The 22,324-nt window shown below is 46.3% G+C and overlaps 1 protein-coding gene across 1 annotated transcript in view; it reads left to right on the top strand.

Annotated features, from left to right (window-relative positions):
- Positions 1-22,324, top strand: part of LOC139559684 (potassium/sodium hyperpolarization-activated cyclic nucleotide-gated channel 2-like) — a 69,741-nt gene that overhangs the window by 38,326 nt on the left and 9,091 nt on the right. The window contains exons 5-8 of the mRNA XM_071375887.1: positions 147-365; positions 20,946-21,092; positions 21,168-21,408; positions 21,755-21,919. Coding sequence (XP_071231988.1) covers positions 147-365; positions 20,946-21,092; positions 21,168-21,408; positions 21,755-21,919 — 772 coding nt within the window. The remainder of the gene's footprint in view (positions 1-146; positions 366-20,945; positions 21,093-21,167; positions 21,409-21,754; positions 21,920-22,324) is intronic.

The following is a 22,324-nucleotide window of genomic DNA, read 5'->3' as shown; positions in this document are numbered from 1 at the left end:
CGGTCTCTCTCTCCCTGTGCGTTTTTGTCTCTTACTTTGAGTCACCAACTTCCTCCATTCCCTCTCCTCTCCTCCCCAAATGGGTAACTTCTGTCTTTAATCCATATTTAAAATATTTTCTGTTTAATTTCTCTGTCTTTCTGCAGAATGACACCTGGTCGGAGCTATATTCGTTTGCAGTGTTCAAGGCGATGAGCCACATGCTGTGTATCGGCTACGGTCGGCAGGCCCCGGAGAGCCTGTCTGATATCTGGCTCACCATGCTCAGTATGATCGTCGGGGCCACCTGCTATGCTGTGTTCATAGGCCATGCCACAGCACTCATCCAGTCCCTGGACTCGTCCCGACGACAGTACCAGGAGAAGGTAAGGAGCCTCTCCCTTCATCATCCTTCCGCTATCGCTCAATTCTGTTACAACTATGGTGACGATCATGTTGCCTGAATGGTGCAGTGAAATTATAGCTTCCTTTCCTGTGTATTAACACATGAATGAATGAATAAATGAACTGCCATTACTCCTTTACTGCTAAGCTATTCTTTCTCTTCATATTACTTCTGATATAAATAATTATACACTTATTATTAGCTATGTAACAATTACATAGTAAAATGTAGTGATCATTAATAAAGTAATACTTACTTTATTTTATTATTGAACCACTAAGGACCATTTGGTTTTACCTAGTAGGTAGTAAGGTCATGGCAATAGAAACTATCTCCATTTGAAAAATATATAATTTTCTATATCAATCTTATTAGTGGTTATGAATTGACCATGTTAAATTTGACTGCACTATTTTATTTGTTCCAAGTTAGCCTATATATACACTGCTCAAAAAAATAAAGGGAACACTAAAATAACACATCCTAGATCTGAATGAATGAAATATTCTTATTAAATACTTTTTTCTTTACATAGTTGAATGTGCTGACAACAAAATCACACAAAAATGATCATTGGAAATCAAATTTATCAACCCATGGAGGTCTGGATTTGGAGTCACACTCAAAATTAAAGTGGAAAACCACACTACAGGCTGATCCAACTTTGATGTAATGTCCTTAAAACAAGTCCAAATGAGGCTCAGTAGTGTGTGTGGCCTCCACGTGCCTGTATGACCTCCCTACAACGCCTGGGCATGCTCCTGATGAGGTGGCAGATGGTCTCCTGAGGGATCTCCTCCCAGACCTGGACTAAAGTATCCGTCAACTCCTGGACAGTCTGTGGTGCAACGTGGCGTTGGTGGATGGAGCGAGACATGATGTCCCAGATGTGCTCAATTGGATTCAGGTCTGGGGAACGGGCGGGCCAGTCCATAGCATCAATGCCTTCCTCTTGCAGGAACTGCTGACACACTCCAGCCACATGAGGTCTAGCATTGTCTTGCATTAGGAGGAACCCAGGGCCAACCGCACCAGCATATGGTCTCACAAGGGGTCTGAGGATCTCATCTCGGTACCTAATGGCAGTCAGGCTACCTCTGGCGAGCACATGGAGGGCTGTGCGGCCCCCCAAAGAAATGCCACCCCACACCATGACTGATCCACCGCCAAACCGGTCATGCTGGAGGATGATGCAGGCAGCAGAACGTTCTCCACGGCGTCTCCAGACTCTGTCACATCTGTCACATGTGCTCAGTGTGAACCTGCTTTCATCTGTGAAGAGCACAGGGCGCCAGTGGCGAATTTGCCAATCTTGGTGTTCTCTGGCAAATGCCAAACGTCCTGCACGGTGTTGGGCTGTAAGCACAACCCCCACCTGTGGACGTCGGGCCCTCATACCATCCTCATGGAGTCTGTTTCTGACCGTTTGAGCAGACACATGCACATTTGTGGCCTGCTGGAGGTCATTTTGCAGGGCTCTGGCAGTGCTCCTCCTGCTCCTCCTTGCACAAAGGCGGAGGTAGCGGTCCTGCTGCTGGGTTGTTGCCCTCCTACGGCCTCCTCCACGTCTCCTGATGTATTGGCCTGTCTCCTGGTAGCGCCTCCATGCTCTGGACACTACGCTGACAGACACAGCAAACCTTCTTGCCACAGCTCGCATTGATGTGCCATCCTGGATGAGCTGCACTACCTGAGCCACTTGTGTGGGTTGTAGACACGGAGTCATGCTACCACTAGAGTGAAAGCACCGCCAGCATTCAAAAGTGACCAAAACATCAGCCAGGAAGCATAGGAACTGAGAAGTGGTCTGTGGTCACCACCTGCAGAACCACTCCTTTATTGGGGGTGTCTTGCTAATTGCCTATAATTTCCACCTGTTGTCTATTCCATTTGCACAACAGCATGTGAGGTTTATTGTCAATCAGTGTTGCTTCCTAAGTGGACAGTTTGATTTCACAGAAGTGTGATTGACTTGGAGTTACATTGTGTTGTTTAAGTGTTCCCTTTATTTTTTTGAGCAGTGTATTAGATTGTTCCGTATTGATCGACACTGTAAATCAAGCAAGGTTTCTTTAAGTTGTTTGTTCTCCCTTTGCACCACCTCCACCTTGCTATGAATAGAGTCTACAGTACCTTTCAGCGCCATGTTCTCTTTCCTTAGATCATCAATCTGATGTTGGCTGAATTCTAGACTAGCACATAATGCATTGATGTCCTCTCGTAATATATCCAAGATAACAAGTTTGGCAAGCCTTTCATTGATGGATTTTAACAAGTCAACATACTTATCAGTAAACCTCTCCCCACTCGCCACACACGCCCTCTTACTAGGGGATGGTTTGGTTCCATCGTTGATACCTATTGGCCAACCTGGTTTTGGTTTGTTTTGTTGGTTGGGATGGTTTTCCTTAACAATACTTGAATCCTCCGAAACCAGCGACATGTTTCTTTGAGTTTGTAAGTATCTCTCGTCAATGAATCGATCAAGCTCTTCAATGGATTCTGAATCATCCAACGTGTTTACAGGCAGAGTTAAACACACAACCAAACTGTTCAGCCGCAGCTGAAAACCGCTGGTTGAAAGTCTCAGAGTCAGTTTTCCATATGACAGGTCTCCAACAAATGTTTTCTTGCTGGTTCCTTATCAATCAAGTTTATTTTATATAGCCCTTCGTACATCAGCTAATATCTCGAAGTGCTGTACAGAAACCCAGCCTAAAACCCCAAACAGCAAGCAATGCAGGTGTAGAAGCACGGTGGCTAGGAAAAACTCCCTAGAAAGGCCAAAACCTAGAAAGAAACCTAGAGAGGAACCAGGCTATGAGGGGTGGCCAGTCCTCTTCTGGCTGTGCCGGGTGGAGATTATAACAGAACATGGCCAAGATGTTCAAAATGTTCATAAATGACAAGCATGGTCAAATAATAATCAGGAATAAATGTCAGTTGGCTTTTCATAGCCGATAATTAAGAGTTGAAAACAGCAGGTCTGGGACAGGTAGGGGTTCCATAACCGCAGGCAGAACAGTTGAAACTGGGACAGCAGCAAGGCCAGGTGGACTGGGGACAGCAAGGAGTCATCATGCCCGGTAGTCCTGACGTATGGTCCTAGGGCTCAGTTCCTCCGAGAGAGCGAAAGAAAGAGAGAAGGAGAGAATTAGAGAGAGCCAAGATGTTCAAAATGTTCATAAATGACAAGCATGGTCAAATAATAATCAGGAATAAATGTCAGTTGGCTTTTCATAGCCGATCATTAAGAGTTGAAAACAGCAGGTCTGGGACAGGTAGGGGTTCCATAACTGCAGGCAGAATGTATTTAAAGTAAAAGTAAAAGTATACATCATTTCAAATTCCCTATATTAAGCAAACCAGATGGCACAATTTTCTTGTTTTTTATTTAAGAATAGCCAACACCAACACTCAGACAAACGAAGCATTACAAACGAAGCATTTGTGTTTAGTGAGTCCGCCAGATCAGAGGCAATAGGGATGACCAGGGATGTTCTCTTGATACTTGCATGAATTTGACAATATTTCTGTCCTGCTAAATGTAAAAAGTACTTTTGGGTGTCAGGAGAAATGTAGGGAGTAAAAATAACATTATTTTCTTTAGGAATGTAGTGATGTAAAAGTAAAAAGTTGTCACAAATATCAATAGTAAAGTAAAGTACAGATACCCCAAAAAACAATTTAAGTAGTACTTTAAAGTATTTTACTTAAGTACTTTACACCACTGCACGGGAGGGAAGGCGTACAGAAGCACACGTGGCCACTTGTGGGCCAACGCATCCACGCCTAGAGGAGCGTTGTGATCCCGCATTGCACAGAACAAGCTGTACAGATCGACGGCAGCCATGTCGTAATACCCCGACACGTCCACGACGACTTCAGGTTGAATTCGCCACTCCCCTGGTACGGGGTTCCCCCGCGACAGTAAATCCTCACTCGAGTTTAGTCTGCCTAGCATGTGTTGCTCTGAGAGACAATATATGTTTGCTGCTCCATAGCAAGATCTTTCTCGTCAGAGAGTGAAGTTGACGGGAGCGCATTCCTCCTTGGCAGCTGATATACGCCACCGTAGATGTATTGTCTAGCCTGACCTGCCCCCCATCCCTGTAGTGACGCATCCATCATCACTACTTTGCTCGTGAAGACTTTCCCAGTAGGGCAGCCCTGTGTCAAGAGGGATCAATCAATCAAATGTATTTATGAAGCCCTTTCTACATTAGCAGATGTCACAAAGTGCTTATACAGAAACCCAGCCTAAAACCCCAAAGAGCAGGCAGATGTAGAAGCATAGTGGCTTGGAAAAAGTCCCTAGAAAGGCAGGAACCTGGGAAGAAACCTAAAGAGGAACCAGGCTTTGAGGGGTGGCCAGTCTTCTTCTGGCTGTGTCGGGTGGAGATTATAAGAGTACATGGCCATTAAGGCCAGATCTTTCTTCAAGATGTTCAAACGTTCATAGATGACCAGCAGGGTCAAATAATAATCACAGTGGTTGTAGAGGGTGCAACAGGTCAGCACCTCAGGAGTAAATGTCAGTTGTGCCGATAGACACTTTGCAAAGAGAAGCACACGCCTGTGCCGGTGGAGAGATGGGTCCAAGCAGAGTGAGGTCACCCAACGCAGGAAATTTCATGAGGAGGAGACAAAGTGGAACTACCACAATCATGGAGGCCATGAGCCCAAGAATACTCAGACACATCTAGTACGTGACTGATGTTCCTGGGCGAAACCCTGAGGGACAGTGGCAAAAAAACGTTGCTCTCTCCACAGTGAGGGCTGCTCGACTGGCTACAGAGTCCAGAGACAATCGGCAAAAGACTTTCTGCTGGATTGGTAAGAGCGAGTTTATGGCACAATTCATCCTGAAGCCCAGAGCGAGCAGGTGCGACAACATCTGGGCTGTGTGCTTCACTACCTGAGCACGAGTGTCTACGCAGATCAACCATAGTTGATGTACATCAAGACTCTTAAGGCTCTCTTTGGCACAAAGGGACAGACCGAATGGTAAGGTGAGATATTCGTAGGCTGTGCCCTTGATGGTGAACCTCAGATATCTCCCATGTGCAGGATAAACTCTGATGTGGAAATAAGCATCCTTAAGGTCTGTGTTGAACCACTCCTGCCCTACCTCTTCGGTCTGGCAGAGTAGCACAAACTCAGCAGAGGGGAGAAATGATTTTTCAGGGGCGTAATCCATCTCCTGGTCAGATCGTGCGGCCTGATGCGGCAAGAGACATACCGACGTCCTCACATCCTCATTTCCCGTGAAAAATGTGGGTCCTCCGAATCAGGCTGCAGTGCAGGCGGAGGGGATGCCTGAGTAGCTTCTCCCTCCTCTGGGACTTTGTTGTCAACGGAGTCATCCTCGAGCAAGGATGAGGCCTGGGAAATACTTTCCATGTACTTCACTCTATGTCTAAGGACACCAGAGTCCAGCTGAGCGCAATGTAGACAACTAGCGGGTGATGATAGCCAGCTAGCCGAGCCATCACGTGTAAACCAAGCAACTCGAGATAGAACGCACAGTTAGATTATCTTTCACACGAGAATGTAAAAGGGATGGTGCTTCAATGGTGGGGTAATACACTGTGAAGAAACAGCACCGCTCGTGTTAGCCAAACAAACTGAATCTGGGTTTAGCCCAGAGGTTGCTAGCTAAAACACCTGTGATGCTGTTAGCCCACTAGCTAGCTAAGACACAAGAAAGTTCAGCTAGCTACAGTTAAAGTCGGAAGTTTACATACACTTAGGTTGGAGTCATTAAAACTAATTTTTCAACCACTCCACAAATTTCCTGTTAACAAACTATAGTTTTGGCAAGTTGGTTAGGACATCTACTTTGTGCATGACACAAGTAATTTTTCGAACAATTGTTTACAGACAGATTATTTAATTTATACTTCCAGTGGGTCAGAAGTTTACATACACTAAGTTGACTGTGCCCTTAAACAGCTTGGAAAATTCCAGAAAATTATTTCATTGCTTTAGAAGCTTCTGATAGGCTAATTGACATTATTTTAGTTAATTGGAGGTGAACCTGTGGATGTATTTCAAGGCCTACCTTCAAACTCAATGCCTCTTTGCTTGACATCATGGGAAAATCAAAAGAAATCAGCCAAGACCTCAGAATTGTTTTTTTAGACCTCCTCAAGTCTGGTTCATCCTTGGGAGCAATTTCCAAACGCCTGAAGGTACCACGTTCATCTGCACAAACAATAGTACGCAAGTATAAACACTATGGGACCACGCAGCCATCATACCGCTCAGGAAGGAGACGCGTTCTGTCTCCTAGAGATGAACGTACTTTGGTGCGAAAAGTGCAAATCAATCCCAGAACCACAGCAAAGGACCTTGTGAAGATGCTGGAGGAAACAGGTACAAAAGTATCTATATCCACAGTAAAACGAGTCCTATATCGACATAACCTGAAAGGCCGCTCAGCAAGGAAGAAGCCACTGCTCCAAAACCGCCATAAAAAAGCCAGACTACGGTTTGCAACTGCACATGGGGACAAAGATCGTACTTTTTGGAGAAATGTCCTCTGGTCTGATGAAACAAAAATAGAACTGTTTGGCCATAATGACCATCATTATGTTTGGAGGAAAAAGGCTGAGGCTTGCAAGCCGAAGAACACCATCCCAACCGTGAAGCAGAGGGGTGGCAGCATCATGTTGTGGGGGTGTTTTGCTGCAGGAGGGACTGGTGCACTTCACAAAATAGATGGTATCATGAGGCAGGAAAATTATGTGGAAATATTGAAGCAACATCTCAGACATCTGTCAGGAATTTAAAGCTTGGTCGCAAATGGGTCTTCCAAATGGACAATGACCCCAAGCATACTTCCAAAGTTGTGGCAAAATGGCTTAAGGACAACAAAGTCAAGGTATTGGAGTGGCCATCACACAGCCCTGACCTCAGTCCCATAGAAGATTTGTGGGCAGAACTGAAAAAGTGTGTGCGAGCAAGGAGCCCTACAAACCTGATTCAATTACACCAGCTAAAGTTAAACAATTTAAAGGCAATGCTACCAAATACGAATTGAGTGTATGTAAACTTCTGACCCACTGGGAATGTGATGAAAGAAATAAAAGCTGAAATAAATAATTCTCTCTACTATTCTGACATTTCACATTCTTAAAATAAAGTGGTGATCCTAACTGACCTAAAACAGGACATTTTTCCTAGGATTAAATGTCAGGAATTGTGAAAAACTGAGTTTAAATGTATTTGGCTACGGTGTATGTAAACTTCCAACTTCAATTGTAACTCAGAACGGTGGAAACCGACGGAGAGCTAGAGACCATGGGTAGAAGTAGCTAATACTACTGGAAAGCAACTATTACCAGGATGCCGCCCTAATTCAACTACAATATCTGTTGGCCCTGAATTCACTCCATTTTCAAGACAGTAAAATTCATTGAAGCTGTTCTGGCAGCTCGTGGTGCCCCAACGCCCTATTAAGACACTATGTTAGTGTTTCCTTTATTTTGGCAGTTACCTGTTGGTACCAGAAAGTACCTGTAGTTTAGCGTCATATAGTTTCTCTGTAAATCCCAGGTAAATACCTGCAGAGCCCAGCCAGTAAACTGTAGTGTTATTGAGTAGTGTTGCAGTAGTGTTGCCTGGTGTTAGCAGCAGCGATAGCAACACAACGCAGCGTGAGCAGCTCAGCAGCCTGGCTGTCTCCAAGCAGAGTCTCTGTGGCTGGGGAGCTGGGGGAGTGTCGCTGCCTCTCAGCAGCCAATCAGAGTGAGAGGGTGTGTTCGCCCAGGTAGCGCCAAGTCGCCATGGACTGGGGTTGGCAGAGGAGGAAGGGGGATGGGGGGGATAAGGGAGGGGGGCAGATGTGGGAGAGGAGGGGAAGGTAAGGTGGGGGGTAATGATATGACGTCCCTCTTGCCAGCAGCAGAATTGATGAGATGACAGACCTGTGTGTCCTGCCGCCAATGTTGTCCTGACATTGGCCCCCTCTTCCGTTTCTCTCTCTCTTATACTTGATTGCCTTTCCCTGCCTCTCCCACTCTCTCGCTCGCTCTCTCTCTCACACACACACACACACACACACACACACACACACACACACACACACACACACACACACACACGCTGTCACTCTCATCCCATTCTGTTAATCTTTCTCTGTGAATCCCTTCTATCTCTCCTTCTCCATCTTCTTCTCCGTTTTCCTCTTTTCTGTCTGTCTACTTCTCTCTCTCCTTCCATCTCTTAATATCGCCCTGCTTTTTCTCTCTCTCTCTCTCCCGCTCTCACTCTCTCTCACTCTCTCACTGGTGGCTGTGTCCTTGAGAGGTGCAGTGCTAACTGGCTGCTACAGGGAGCCAAGTGAGGGGGAGAGGAGGGGAGGAAGAGGAGGGGACCTGTGGGCTATAGAGGGTTCGAAATCTCTTACCTCGTCTACGTAAGCTTTCTATGCGCGCTATGCGATTTCTGGGCATAGTCAGAGATGTCGGAACAATGATAGTCATTCTTTTCTGGGAAGATCCTCCGTTACGGCAATGCTACTTTTCACTTCCTGAATGTAATAACCTAGTTGTAAGTCATAACACTTGCCCCTGCTCTCACGTGATCGATGATAGTGGCCACTTTTACTGAACCTCCGGACAGCAGACAATGACAGGTTTTTACAACAGACAAAGTATTAAGGAAATCAGACAGAGCAGATGGAAGAGAGGCAGGGTGAATACTAATACAGCGATGACATATCAGAATGTTGGTGTTTTGAAATTTGAGATTCATTATTTTCTTTCTGCCTCCCAGCGTAAATGTACTTCCATCTCAAAGTTCTTCAGGAAGTACATTTAGACTGGGAGGCAAATTAAAGTCCTCACGGCGATAGAACAGAATGAAATATTTGTAATAGAGTTGTAATAACTCTTTAACTGGTGTGTACTGGTGTCTTTTACTCTCTAATCCTTCTGCATTGCAGTGAGGCCAGATGTCACGTCCTGACCATAGAGAGCCTTTATTTTCTATGGTGGAGTAGGTCAGGGCGTGACTGGGGGGTTAGTCTAGTTTATATTTTCTATGTGGGGTTCTAGGTTGTTTTTTCTATGTTGGGGTTTTGGTATGATTCCCAATTAGAGGCAGCTGGCTATCGTTGTCTCTAATTGGGGATCATACTTAAGTAGCATTTTTTCCTTCCACCTGTGGGTTATGGGATATTGTTTATGTTTTGAGTTAGTGTTGCAGTCACAGTTCGTTGTTTGTTTGTGTGTAGTTGCCAGTGAGCACTGCATTTGACTTCTCGTTTTGTTCTGTATTGTTTTGGTGAGTTTCATTTAATTAAGCATGTGGAACTCTACGCACGCTGCGCCTTAGTCCGTTAATTCTACAAGCGACCGCAACACCAGATCAATACAGAAACTCTCTCTCTCTCTCCTTATGATCTGTTGTCAGTTTTTTCCACAACTCTACTCTGCGTGGGATTATGGTCCCTGAGCTGAGGACGACGTTGTCTTTATTAAAATGTCCAGAGAAGAAACTGCCAGGCCAGTGAAGCTGCTCGCTGTCAGGGGAATTTGCTATGCCTCAAACTATTACCGAGTGTGTCGTTTGAACATTCTCCCCCTGCTGACCTGGAAGAGTTGGTGCTGCCTTGACAACAGCTAATGGGGATCCTAATAAAATACTAAATACTGAGTCAGTCTGTCTGTCTCTGTGGGTTCACGCTGTAGCACAGCGATGGCCACTACTAGCCAATCCTGGTCCTGGAGAGATACCGTAGGTGCAGAGTTTTGTTACAGCCCAGCATTGAAACACCTAATCCAATGAATCAGCCAAGAGTCATTGGATTAATCAGGTGTGCTAGTGTATGATTGGGCACCCCTGCTGTACCATATAACTCTAGACTTAGACTCTGATATTATAGTAGCTTAGTGATAAGCACAGGTCTTCCACAGACCATGCTGCCTGGCTGAAGCATGTAAGAGGATGGAGTATCTGTGGCTGTTTACATGTCAGCCACAGCAGTGATCTGTCTTCTCGGACACATCCTGTGAGTCACTAACCACCTCCATTACTCAAACTGAGGCTGGTTCTACTGTGGCCAGCAGTAGTTAGTACTGTATGTATATGTTAAAACGGCAGTACATATACTCTCAGACAAAAATATGCTACCGAGAAGCTAAAAGGGCTCTTCGGCTGTCCTCATGGAAGAACCCGTTCTACATGGAACCCAAAAGGGTTCTACCTGGAACAAAATAGAGGTTTACCTGGAACCAAAAAGGGTTATTCCATGGGGACAGACGAAGGACCCTTTAGGAACCTGTATAGCTCTTAGAATAGAAAACCTATATAGCCATTCAATGGAGGAAAATACTTGCACAGACAACCATCCTGTGGTCATTAGGTCTCTCAGTGTGAATCTGTGTTATTTTCTTCTTCTGAGTTCTTAAAAATCTAATTATAACACAGCTGTGGTGACTAATGTTTCTGACAACCTAAAGTGTGTTGTTTTACCCACTGCTCAAATCTGCCGGGATGGGGCACAGGGAGACAGGCTTTGACTTGGCTGTCACCAGCCTCTCTCTCTGCTAGATATATTATAATGAAGCGATTTAGGTTGGAATGGATTAATTAGTTATACATATGAAAGGCTGTCCGCGCTGAACCAAAATTAGAATTCCTCATGGTGGGGAGCGAGAATCCAGGGTAGAAGAAAGGGTAGAGAGGAGAGAGGGAAGAGGGAAGAGGGGAGCCCAATGGGCGGGTTTGAGATTAAACAGCTTTAATTAAAGTACATGTAACTGATGTCACTGAAGCAGACATGAGAGTTGAGTTGAGCTTCAAGATGTGTGATGAATGGATTTGACACAACTATTTCCATCTATTTCCATTGGAAATGGAAGATTGGAAGATGTTTTTTTAATGTTTTACAGTAAGGTATAAACAGTGTCACACAATTTGTACCACATTGTATACCCCTGGGTAGATGTGAAAGTGGTAGAATATCCCCCATCTTGCTGTCAACAAGTCAACAAGTCAACAGTGAAAGGAGAATCATTGCACCACCAAGTGCTAAACAGAAATCCATGAAAGCCAATGTTGAGACCACATCAAGATGTCCTCTCTCACACTGTTTTGCTGCCACTTACAGTGCATTCGGAAAGTATTCAGACCTCTTGACTTTTTCCACATTTTGTTATGTTACAGCCTTATTATAAAATGGATTGAATTACATTTTTCCCTCATCAATCTATACAATATTCCCCATGATGACAAAGCAAAAACAGGTTTTTAGAAATGTTAGCAAACTTATAAGATATTCAAAACAGAAATACCTTATTTACATACGCATTCAGACCCTTTGCTATGAGACTCAAAATTGAGCTCAGGTGCATCCTGTTTCCATTAATCATCTTTGAGATGTTTCTACAACTTGATTGGAGTCCACCTGTGGGAAATTAAATTGATTGAACATGATTTGGAAAGACACACACCTGTCTATATAAGGTCCCACAGTTGACAGTGCATGTCAGAGCAAAAACCAAGCAATGAGGTTGAAGGAATTATCCGTAGAGATCCTAGACAGGATTGTGTCAAGGCACAGATCTAGGGAAGGGTACCAAAAAATGTCTGCAGCATTGAAAGTCCCCAAGAACACGGTGGCCTACATTATTCTTAAATGGAAGAAGTTTGGAACCACCAAGACTCTTCCTAGAGCTGGCCGCCCGGCCAAACTGAGCATCAGGGGAGAGGGGCCTTGGTCGGGGAGGTGACCAAGAACCCGATGGTCACTCTGACAGAGCTCCAGAGTTCCTCTGTGGCCTTTATGGTAGAGTGGCCAGACGGAAGCCACTCCTCAGTAAAAGGCACATGACAGCCTGCTTGGAGTTTGCCAAAAGGCACCTAAAGGACGCTCAGACCATGAGAAACAAAATTCTCTGGTCTGATGAAACCAAGGTTGAATGTGGGGATGTTTTCAGCGGCAGGGACTGGAAGACTAGTAAGGATCGATGAAAAGATGAACGGAGCAAAGTATAACGAGATCCTTGACGGAAAGCTGCACCAGAGCGCTCAGGACCTCAGACTAGGGCAGATGTTCACCTTCCAACAGTACAACAATCCTAAGCATACAGCCAAGACAACGCAGGAGTGGCTTTGGGATAAGTCTCTGAATGTCCTTGAGTGGCCCAGCCAGATCGCGGACTTGAACCAGATCTAACATCTCTGGGGAGACCTGAAAATAGCTGTGCAGCGACGCTCCCCTTCCAACCTGACAGAACTTGAGAGGATCTGCAGAGAAGAATGGGAGAGACTCCCCAAATACAGATGTGCCAAGCTTGTAGCGTCATACCCAAAAAGACTCAAGGCTGTAATCGCTGCCAAAGGTGCTTCAACAAAGTACTGAGTAAAGGGTCTGAATACTTATGTAAATGTGATTATTTCCATTTTCTATTTTTAATACATTTGGTAAAATGTCTAAAAAACAGTTTTTGCTTCGGCATTATGGTGTATTGTGTGTGGATTGATGAGGGAAAAAACTGTTTAATCAATTTTAGAATAAGGCTGTAACGTAACAAAATGTGGAAAAAGTCAAGAGGTCTGAATACTTTACGAATGCACTGTAGATGCCCATCAAAGTGACACACAGACAGTGGATGGCATTTCGACCGTCTTTGGATGTTTGTCAGTCCCCCTCCGGGTGCTGTGACACATAGGCTAACCCTTTGTCTCATTTCTCAATCACATTAGAGAGCTGTCAGGTTGTAAAAATCTGGCACTCGGACATGTTTTTCAAAGGCATGTCTTTAAACCTCAGCTATTTTAGCCAAACAGATAGTGTTCTGCTGACTCATTCTGCTGTACTTAAAAGAGTCTAAATCCCTGGAGTCTGGTTTGACCTCTGATCTCTATCATCATCCACCAATCAGAGAGGGCAGAGAGGAATGAGGTTTAAAGGCGCTGCATGGTCAATCCAATGTCTGCATTGGTCGTGCAGCATTTACGGTGATATGGCCTCTGCATAAGTCAGGGCATTCATACTTCTTGAGCTTCGCCGAGCACCGCAGAGCTGTTGTGAAGGAAGTGAGTTTGTGATTATACAGGACCTCCCGCCCTCACCTACCGTCAACCAATCATGTCAATGCGGAGCTATACGGAGCCCTCTGCATTGTTACAGCGCACGGCGATGTGGTACTGTGCTCGATTTGGCCTCTGCGTGCCTCTGGAGGCTCTGCAATTGCGTCACACCATCCATACGGCACCTCCATTTTCGGATCAAGCATAAATTGGCTCTTATGCTCAACTGAGCCAAGGAGTAGTAGTATGGGGTGGGTATTTAAGTACCATTAGCCACTTCAAATACTCCTCCAATTGACATTTTAAGCACCATGGGATACCACTATTCAATTGAACGTCATGTTTTCTTGGTAGAATCTGTATTTGGGGTGGTATTACAGAGATCCTGTAAAGAATATGACTACTGGTATGTATGATAGAACGACACTGTTCTAGCTATTCCATTTCTATGGTCTCACCAGTATGGGAACACTGGCTGCGTCTGAAATGGCACCCTATTCCCTTTATAGTGCGCTACATTTGACCAGAGCCCTATGTGTCTCAGGCATCCTCACCAGGTGTCAGGACCCGGTGCGAGAAACAGTCACTAATAATCGTCAGAACCCAGAAGATGAGGCAGACACAGCAGTACTAGAGATGGTGGTTTAATTAAAGAACAAAATCTTCAGGCAAAGAAACTAAATCCACAATGTCCAAAAATAAAGCCAAAAGGCACAAAATGGAAATCCTCCAAAAATACAAAAGAAACTCCACAAAGTGGTAAAAAACAGCAGGGAAAAACAAACCTCAAAAGTCTACTCAAATAATACACAAGAACTAAACCAGAGAACCTCTGGAAAATCCAACAAGAGAAATATCTGAATACAACAAGGCTTGGGCTGGGGCTGGGTGCTAACTTACAAACACTGAGCAAGGAACTGAGGAACACACAGGGTTTAAATACTAACAAGGAAATGACCTACCGGTGCAAACAATAATTAGAGCAAGAAAAACAAAAGGTACAAAAAAGGTGCAATGGGGACATCTAGTGACCAAAACCCGAACAGTCTTGGCCAAAACCTGACAGAATCCCCCTCCTAGGAACGGCTCCTGACGTTCCTACCAGCCTTCTCAGGGTGGAGGGTCCTGAACTGACGAATGAGGTCAGGGTCCAGTATGTCCTTGGCAGGAACCCAGGAGCGCTCCTCGGGACCGTAGCCTTCCCAGTCCACCAGATACTGCCAGGACCGCTGCACCCGGCGGGAATCCAGTATCCGGTGGACGGTATAAGCCGACTGGCCACCGATGACACGGGGCGGAGGGGGAGGTCTGCCTGCCGGGATAAGGGGAGAAAAAACAACAGGTTTTAATAAAGAAATGTGAAATGTTGGATTGATCTTAAGGGATCTGGGTAAGTGCAGGCGAAAAGTAACGGGATTGACTCTCCTGGCAATCTTAAAGGGACCGATGAACCTCTGGGACAGCTTGCGAGACTCCACCCGTAGTGGTAAATTCTTAGTTGAGAGCCATACTCTCTGGCCGGGGTACAGGGTAGGACCGGGACGGCGACGTCTGTTGGCTTGTCGTTGGTACTGCTGAGAGGAACGCAGAAGATTAAGACGTGCCTTCTTCCACGTAAGCCGACAGCGTCTGATGAACCTCGAGGCTGAAGGCACTCTGACTTCTGCCTCCTGGTCCGGGAACAATAGAGGCGCATAGCCAAACTGACACTCATGCGGGGATATACCAGTGGAGGAGGAGCACAAGGTGTTGTGCGCGTACTCGGCCCAAACAATGAATGATGACCATGTGGACGGGTTGTTGGAAACCATGCATCTGAGGGTGGTTTCCAGCTCCTGATTCATCCTCTCAGTTTGGCCATTGGACTCCGGATGGTACCCTGAAGATAAACTGGCCGTGGCCCCTATGAGTTGGCAGAAGGCCTTCCAAAACCTTGAGGCGAACTGGGGACCTCTGTCGGAAACCATATCTTGCGGAATCCCAAAGACTCGGAACACATGGTTAATCACCAACTCAGCTGTTTCCTTGGCAGAAGGTAATTTGGTCAAGGGAACAAACCTGGCCGCCTTAGAAAACCTGTCGATGATGACTAGGATCGTAGTATTACCATGGGACGGAGGAAGGCCAGTAATAAAGTCCAACGAGATATGGGACCAGGGTCGGTGGGGAATAGATAGAGGGTGAAGGAGTCCTTGAGGGCGGAGGTGAGAAGATTTGCCCTGGCAGCACACGGAACAGGCCTTGACGAAAGTGGCAACGTCTTCTTTTATGGTGGGCCACCAGAACTTATGCTGGATGAACTCCAAGGTGCGACCTACGCCCGGGTGACAGGTGAGGCGAGAGGAGTGCCCCCACAGAAGGACTTGGGACCTTGCTGCCTTGGGAACAAACAACCGATTAGCAGGACCTCCTCCAGGGCCCGGTTCGATGGCTTGAGCTTGTTTCACGGTATCCTCCACTTGCCACGAGATCGGAGCCACGATCTTAGCGGCCGGAAGGACAGTCATGTCAGTATCTTCTCGAATGGCAGGAGAGTAGATTCGTGACAAGGCGTCCGGTTTTAGATTCTTCGACCCGGGTCTATAGGTGAGGATAAACTGAAATCGGCTGAAGAAAAGAGACCATCGAGCTTGTCTGGAGTTCAAACGCTTCGCCTGCTGGATATACTCCAGATTTTTGTGGTCCGTAAGCACTTGAAACGGTTGAGAAGCCCCCTCGAGCCAGTGTCTCCATTCCTTCAATGCCATCTTAACCGCTAGGAGTTCACGATCCCCCACATCGTAATTCCTCTCGGCCGGGGTAAGCCGGTGAGAGAAGAAGGCGCAAGGATGAAGCTTCTTGTCTTCACCCCTCTGAGACAGGACAGCTCCAACCCCAACCTCTGATGCATCTACCTCCACCACAAAAGGTTCATCCGCCGTTGGTAGTGTCAGGATGGGAGCAGAGAGGATGCGCTGCTTGAGTCCTTGGAAGGCCGTCTCAGCTTCTCTTCCCCACAGAAACCTTGTGTTGCCACCCTTGGTTAACGCTGAGAGAGGGGCTGCCACCGAGCTGAAGTTCTTGATGAACTTGCGGTAAAAGTTGGTGAAGCCCAGGAAACGCTGAACTTCCTTAACGGACTTGGGGGTGGGCCAATCCGCTACCGCCCCTACCTTCTTGGGGTCCATCTGGACTCGACCGGGTTCCACAATAAATCCCAGGAATTGTACTCGAGAGGAATGGAATTCACACTTTTCCGGCTTAACGTACAAATGGCTGTCTAGGAGGCGTTTGAGCACTTGTCTGACATGCTTAGTGTGTTCTTGAAGGGAGCTCGAAAAGATGAGGATGTCATCCAAGTAAACAAACACGAAGATGTTAAGCATATCCCTAAGCACATCGTTTATGAGCGCTTGGAACACAGCCGGAGCGTTGGTCAGGCTGAAGGGCATCACCGAGTATTCGTAGTGACCAGTAGGCGTGTTGAAAGCGGTCTTCCACTCGTCCCCGGGTTTGATCCGCACAAGATGGTATGCGTTCCGCAGGTCAAGCTTAGTGAAGACAACTGCTTCCTGGAGCAGCTCAAAGGCTGTGGCCATAAGGGGTAGCGGGTAGCGGTTACGGACGGTTATGGCATTGAGTCCCCGGTAGTCGATGCAAGGTCGTAATCCACCGTCTTTCTTGGCCACAAAGAAAAACCCTGCTCCCGCCGGCGAGGTAGATGGACGCATGAGGCCTGCTGCCAGAGCGTCCTTGATGTAGGTATCCATAGCAGCTCGTTCGGGAGGAGAAAGGGAAAAGATCCGACCCCTGGGAGGGCAGGTCCCCGGAAACAGGTCGATGGTGCAATCGTAAGGTCTATGGGGTGGTAGTTTGGTGGCCCTCTGTTTGCTAAATACCAGTTTGAGGTCATGGTAACACTCGGGAACTCGGGACAGGTCAATGGATTCTAGAGACTCGGAAGGGGAACTCGGGGAACTCGGGAAGATACAAGTGGCTTGGCACGTAGGACCCCACTGCTTGATAGTGCCCACAGACCAGTCGATGTGAGGGTTATGGCTGTGAAGCCAGGGATAACCAAGGACGAGAGGGAACTCGGAACAGGAGATCAGATGAAAGTTCATCACTTCCTGGTGTTGGGAAACTGAAAGTCGCAAGGGGGTAGTGGCACGAGTAACAAGTCCAGATCCCAAAGGGCTTCTATCCAACGTAGTAACCCTTATGGGGTCACTCAGAGGTTCAGAAGGAACGCCATTCTCTTTCGCCCAGACCCCATCCATGAAGTTACCTGCGGCTCCAGAGTCTACCAAGGCTTGAAGAGAAAACTCGTGGTCGTCCCAGGAAAGGGTAACTGGAATGAGCAGGCGGGAGTTGGATGGATGGGAGGAGGTTATGTTTCCCGTTACAGTCCTCCCAGGCCTGCACGGGAGAGTGCGTTTCCCTGGAGCCCGGGACACGTGGAGCGGAAATGGCCCGGTTTGCCGCAATATAGACAGCATCGCTCCCTCATCCGGCGGTCTCTCTCAGCCTGGGAGATGCGTCCAACCTGCATGGGTTCTGGTGGAGCCAGCGAGGATAAAGGTGGAGACTCGGAGCTGGAACCGATAGGAGCTAGGGTGAGCGGTCTACGGTTGAGTTCTCTCTCTCTCAGACGCTGGTCTATGCGTGAAGCCAACTTGATAAGGGACTCGAGGTTGTCCGGTGGTTCCCGAGTGGCCAGTTCATCTTGGATGGTGTCAGAAAGACCCTTCAAAAAACACACTGTGAGCGCCTCGTCGTTCCAGCCACTTGCTGCTGCCACAGTGCGGAACTGGATGGCATAGTCCGTCACGCTGCGCCGACCTTGGCGGAGAGTCAGGAGCTGTTTGGCTGAGTCAGGGCCGTTGGTAGGACCTTGAAACACTCGCTTGAATTCTTCAGCAAAGGTAGAGTAGCTGGCACAGCAGGGACTTTGGGCATCCCACACAGCAGTAGCCCAGGCTAGGGCTTTTCCCGACAGCAGGGTGATGATATATGCTATCTTGGACCGGTCGGTGGGAAACGACGATGGTTGCAGCTCAAAGGAGAGAGAACATTGGATGAAAAACCCCTTACAAACACTCGGATCCCCTGAGAACCGTTGGGGAGGCGGTAGACGAGGTTCATCCAGGGGGTTAACTGCCAGGGGCACTTGAATCTGATGAACTGGAGCAGAAGCGGTTGCCGGGGAAAGTCGATCCGAAATCTGCTTTATGGAAGTCAGCATCTCTGACAGAAGTTGAGAATGTCTAGCCATTAAGGCCTCTTGCTGAACCAGAGCAGCTTCGTGGCGTTGGACAGTCCCCTCGTGGTGGGACAGCATGGAAAAAAGATCCTGGGTACTGGCTGCCTCTGGGTTCATTATAAGGGCTCAGTGTTTCTGTCAGGACCCGGTGCGAGAAACAGTCACTAATAATCGTCAGAACCCAGAAGATGAGGCAGACACAGCAGTACTAGAGATGGTGGTTTAATTAAAGAACAAAATCTTCAGGCAAAGAAACTAAATCCACAATGTCCAAAAATAAAGCCAAAAGGCACAAAATGGAAATCCTCCAAAAATACAAAAGAAACTCCACAAAGTGGTAAAAAACAGCAGGGAAAAACAAACCTCAAAAGACTACTCAAATAATACACAAGAACTAAACCAGAGAACCTCTGGAAAATCCAACAAGAGAAATATCTGAATACAACAAGGCTTGGGCTGGGGCTGGGGCTGGGTGCTAACTTACAAACACTGAGCAAGGAACTGAGGAACACACAGGGTTTAAATACTAACAAGGAAATGACCTACCGGTGCAAACAATAATTAGAGCAAGAAAAACAAAAGGTACAAAAAAGGTGCAATGGGGACATCTAGTGACCAAAACCCGAACAGTCTTGGCCAAAACCTGACACCAGGAGCAGTTGTTGTTATGGTTAGCCTGTCAGCGTCACCATTAGGTCCTGGGCTGTTTCTCTCAGCAACACCTACGCCACCACACCTTCAGTTCAGCACCCTGTCTGCCTGTCAGAGAGCAGCAGCACGTACGCATCGGAAGTGTCTCACTACGTAACGCCATCATTTAGAGGAGCAAAGCTTCCCTCGCCGATGGGGAGATTTCACTTCTTTATTTTGCATTTTAATTCAACTGCGCTTGTTAGAGTTATATAGCTGTTCAGTTCCTTGATGTGGTAGAAACCAGAGCAGGGTCAAACGGGGTTTGGTAAACCTTTATGGCAGTACCGTTTAGTAATAGATTGATAATAGATCATGAATAAGGCAGTTATTAACGCTCTATAACTTGACCTTAAAAGGAGGTCAGTAAAGTGTTTCTCAGGGTCCTGGCTCCTTTTTCAGATATCAAGGTTGTATTCTATTTTCTCTCATTATACAACTACAGTCACCCCCTAGAACAGAGTTTTTCTGCCTAACAGCCCCCCCCCACACACACCCACACCCATGTCATGTTAACAAAAAGAGTGACTACGTTATGCTTGTCCTCCTGCTAGGGGGGGGTAATAGGACAACTATCTAACAGTCTGATAAAGAGAATATTTCGTTTTCTGTTTGGTTCCTAAATGACAAATTAGATTCTGTTTTTGTAAATCTTTAATGGTTTGAGACAAAAGGGAAGGAAAAAAGTATGTATGTGGGGGTGTGTGTTTTAGTGTGTCAGTGCCGGTTAAGATCCAGGCCTGTGTTGTGTTTGTGAAGGTTTTATGAGTGCTGGGCAGAGTGGCATGTTTGTGAGACAGCTTCTCTGTTTGACGTAGGCTGAATTGCACAGAGCCTGACATAAGAGTGATCTCTCTATCTCTTAGAGCTCTACAGCTTTACAACCCCATCAATTTCTTCCTGACTGACTCCCAGGCTGGCATCCTGAGGAGGGTTGCCAGTTATACATCACCTGATACACTTAATTGATTTAGAGTTGGTCTGCTCTGGTTTCCCGGACACAGATTAAGTCTTAGTATAAAAAGTATATACTTAGTATATACTAGTCCTAGACTAAAAAAGCTTTGCCATGAAGCATGCTTTTTAGTCCAGGACTATGCTTCATCTGTGAAACCGGCGCCCTTAGTTTTCACCGTGGTCGGTCTGGCATCCACTTGAGTAATGGGTAAACTGCTGCAGCAGCAGTTCAACAATCATGTCTGATTGCTTGGTGTTGATTAGCTGAATAAATGGGCTCGTTTTGGTCCTTTGCTCGCTTTCATGTTTTTGTCCACTTTCGGTGGGTTTCAAACATCAGGCAAATATCCCTCAATAGTACACAGGAATATGTCACTTAGCCTTCGATGGTGCCCTGATTGCGTGGCTGAAATGAACAGCTCTTTGTTTGCAACGGGCCGGATAGGCACATTTCTGTCGACCCACCTCTTGTTACTATCTTTCCAGAAAAATTCAAATCCAGTCATTTTAAAATCGAATGGTTGAAGTTGAAGCTCTGTGTTGACTTTGAGGTAGTGTAAGTGACTTCACTACTTTATTCACTCTTTCATTCTCTCTCCTCCTATCCCTCTCTCTTTCTCTCTCCAGTACAAACAAGTGGAGCAGTATATGTCCTTCCACAAGCTGCCGTCTGACTTCCGACAGAAAATCCATGATTATTACGAGCACCGGTACCAGGGGAAGATGTTTGATGAAGAGAGCATCCTGGAAGAGCTGAATGAACCACTCAGAGAGGTAAGTCCCTTAGTCCCTGCCTGGGCATGCACACCATGAACACAAACCTTACTAACAAACTATGTCTATCTTAAGGAAATTGTCAATTTCAACTGCCGTAAACTGGTGGCGTCCATGCCGCTGTTCGCCAACGCAGAGCCCAACTTTGTGACAGCCATGTTGATCATGCTCCGCTTCGAGGTATTCCAGCCCCGTGATTACATCATCAGAGAGGGTACCATCGGCAAGAAGATGTACTTTATCCAGCACGGAGTCTGTAACGTCATCACTAAGGGAACCCTGGGAATGAAGCTCACTGATGGCTCTTACTTTGGAGGTATGGGCCTGAGCGACAATACACACAGAATGAAATATAATTCAGCAAACAATTCATATTCAGTGCTTCCTGTGTTTTGCCTTACATCTTTGTACTCTATTGCCATGTTCTCAAATTATGAAGTGCTTGGTGTGTTGGGGTATTCCTGTGTCCCTCAGCTCTCAAAACTAGCATAGCCAGTACTTTTTGGAAGTGTAAGACAATCCCAGATGGCTGGTAGTTGAACAGATGCAGTGTGGTTTCTACAGTATATTTGAAACATAATTAAATATAACATTATTGTATTGTATCTCTGCCACACGTTGCTCTATCGCTGTGTCTCCTGACCCTATTTCCCCTTTTCCAGAGATCTGTTTGCTGACACGTGGCCGGCGTACTGCCAGTGTTAGAGCGGAGACATACTGTCGTCTCTACTCCCTGTCTGTGGACAACTTCAATGAGGTTCTGGAGGAGTACCCCATGATGAGACGGGCCTTCGAGACAGTGGCCATCGACCGACTGGACCGCATAGGTACTGAAGAGAGCTCTGGGCCCTGTACCAATGCACCTTGCTTGCGTCCTTCCTCAAAGTAATCACTGGTCTGACATTACTGGATCTATGAAAGCTGTGGAACCGTTGCTTTCGCCATCCATTTGTGTTCGATCAGTGATAACTACAGGAGGAAGGAGGGATGCATTTTAAAGTAGTTAAATAAGACCTTAGTTGTACGGCTTCTCTCGTTTAAAAGAGAGAAGTAAACTACCTTTGTGATAGCAGTTTTCATGCTAGTGGTACCCAGCTGGTTCCACAGATAAAGGTGATTATAGTTTTGTGTTTTTATATTCGTTTTTTTATTTGCATCTGTTTTTTTAATTGTTAGTTTTGTTTGTTTTCAGACCTGGTCTGCTAGTTTTTATTCAGTTTTAGTTATATTAA

The sequence above is a fragment of the Salvelinus alpinus genome, chromosome 30, assembly GCF_045679555.1.
Source record: "Salvelinus alpinus chromosome 30, SLU_Salpinus.1, whole genome shotgun sequence".
In the NCBI taxonomy this organism is placed as follows: domain Eukaryota; kingdom Metazoa; phylum Chordata; class Actinopteri; order Salmoniformes; family Salmonidae; genus Salvelinus; species Salvelinus alpinus.
This window is presented reverse-complemented; position numbering and strand designations above follow the sequence as displayed.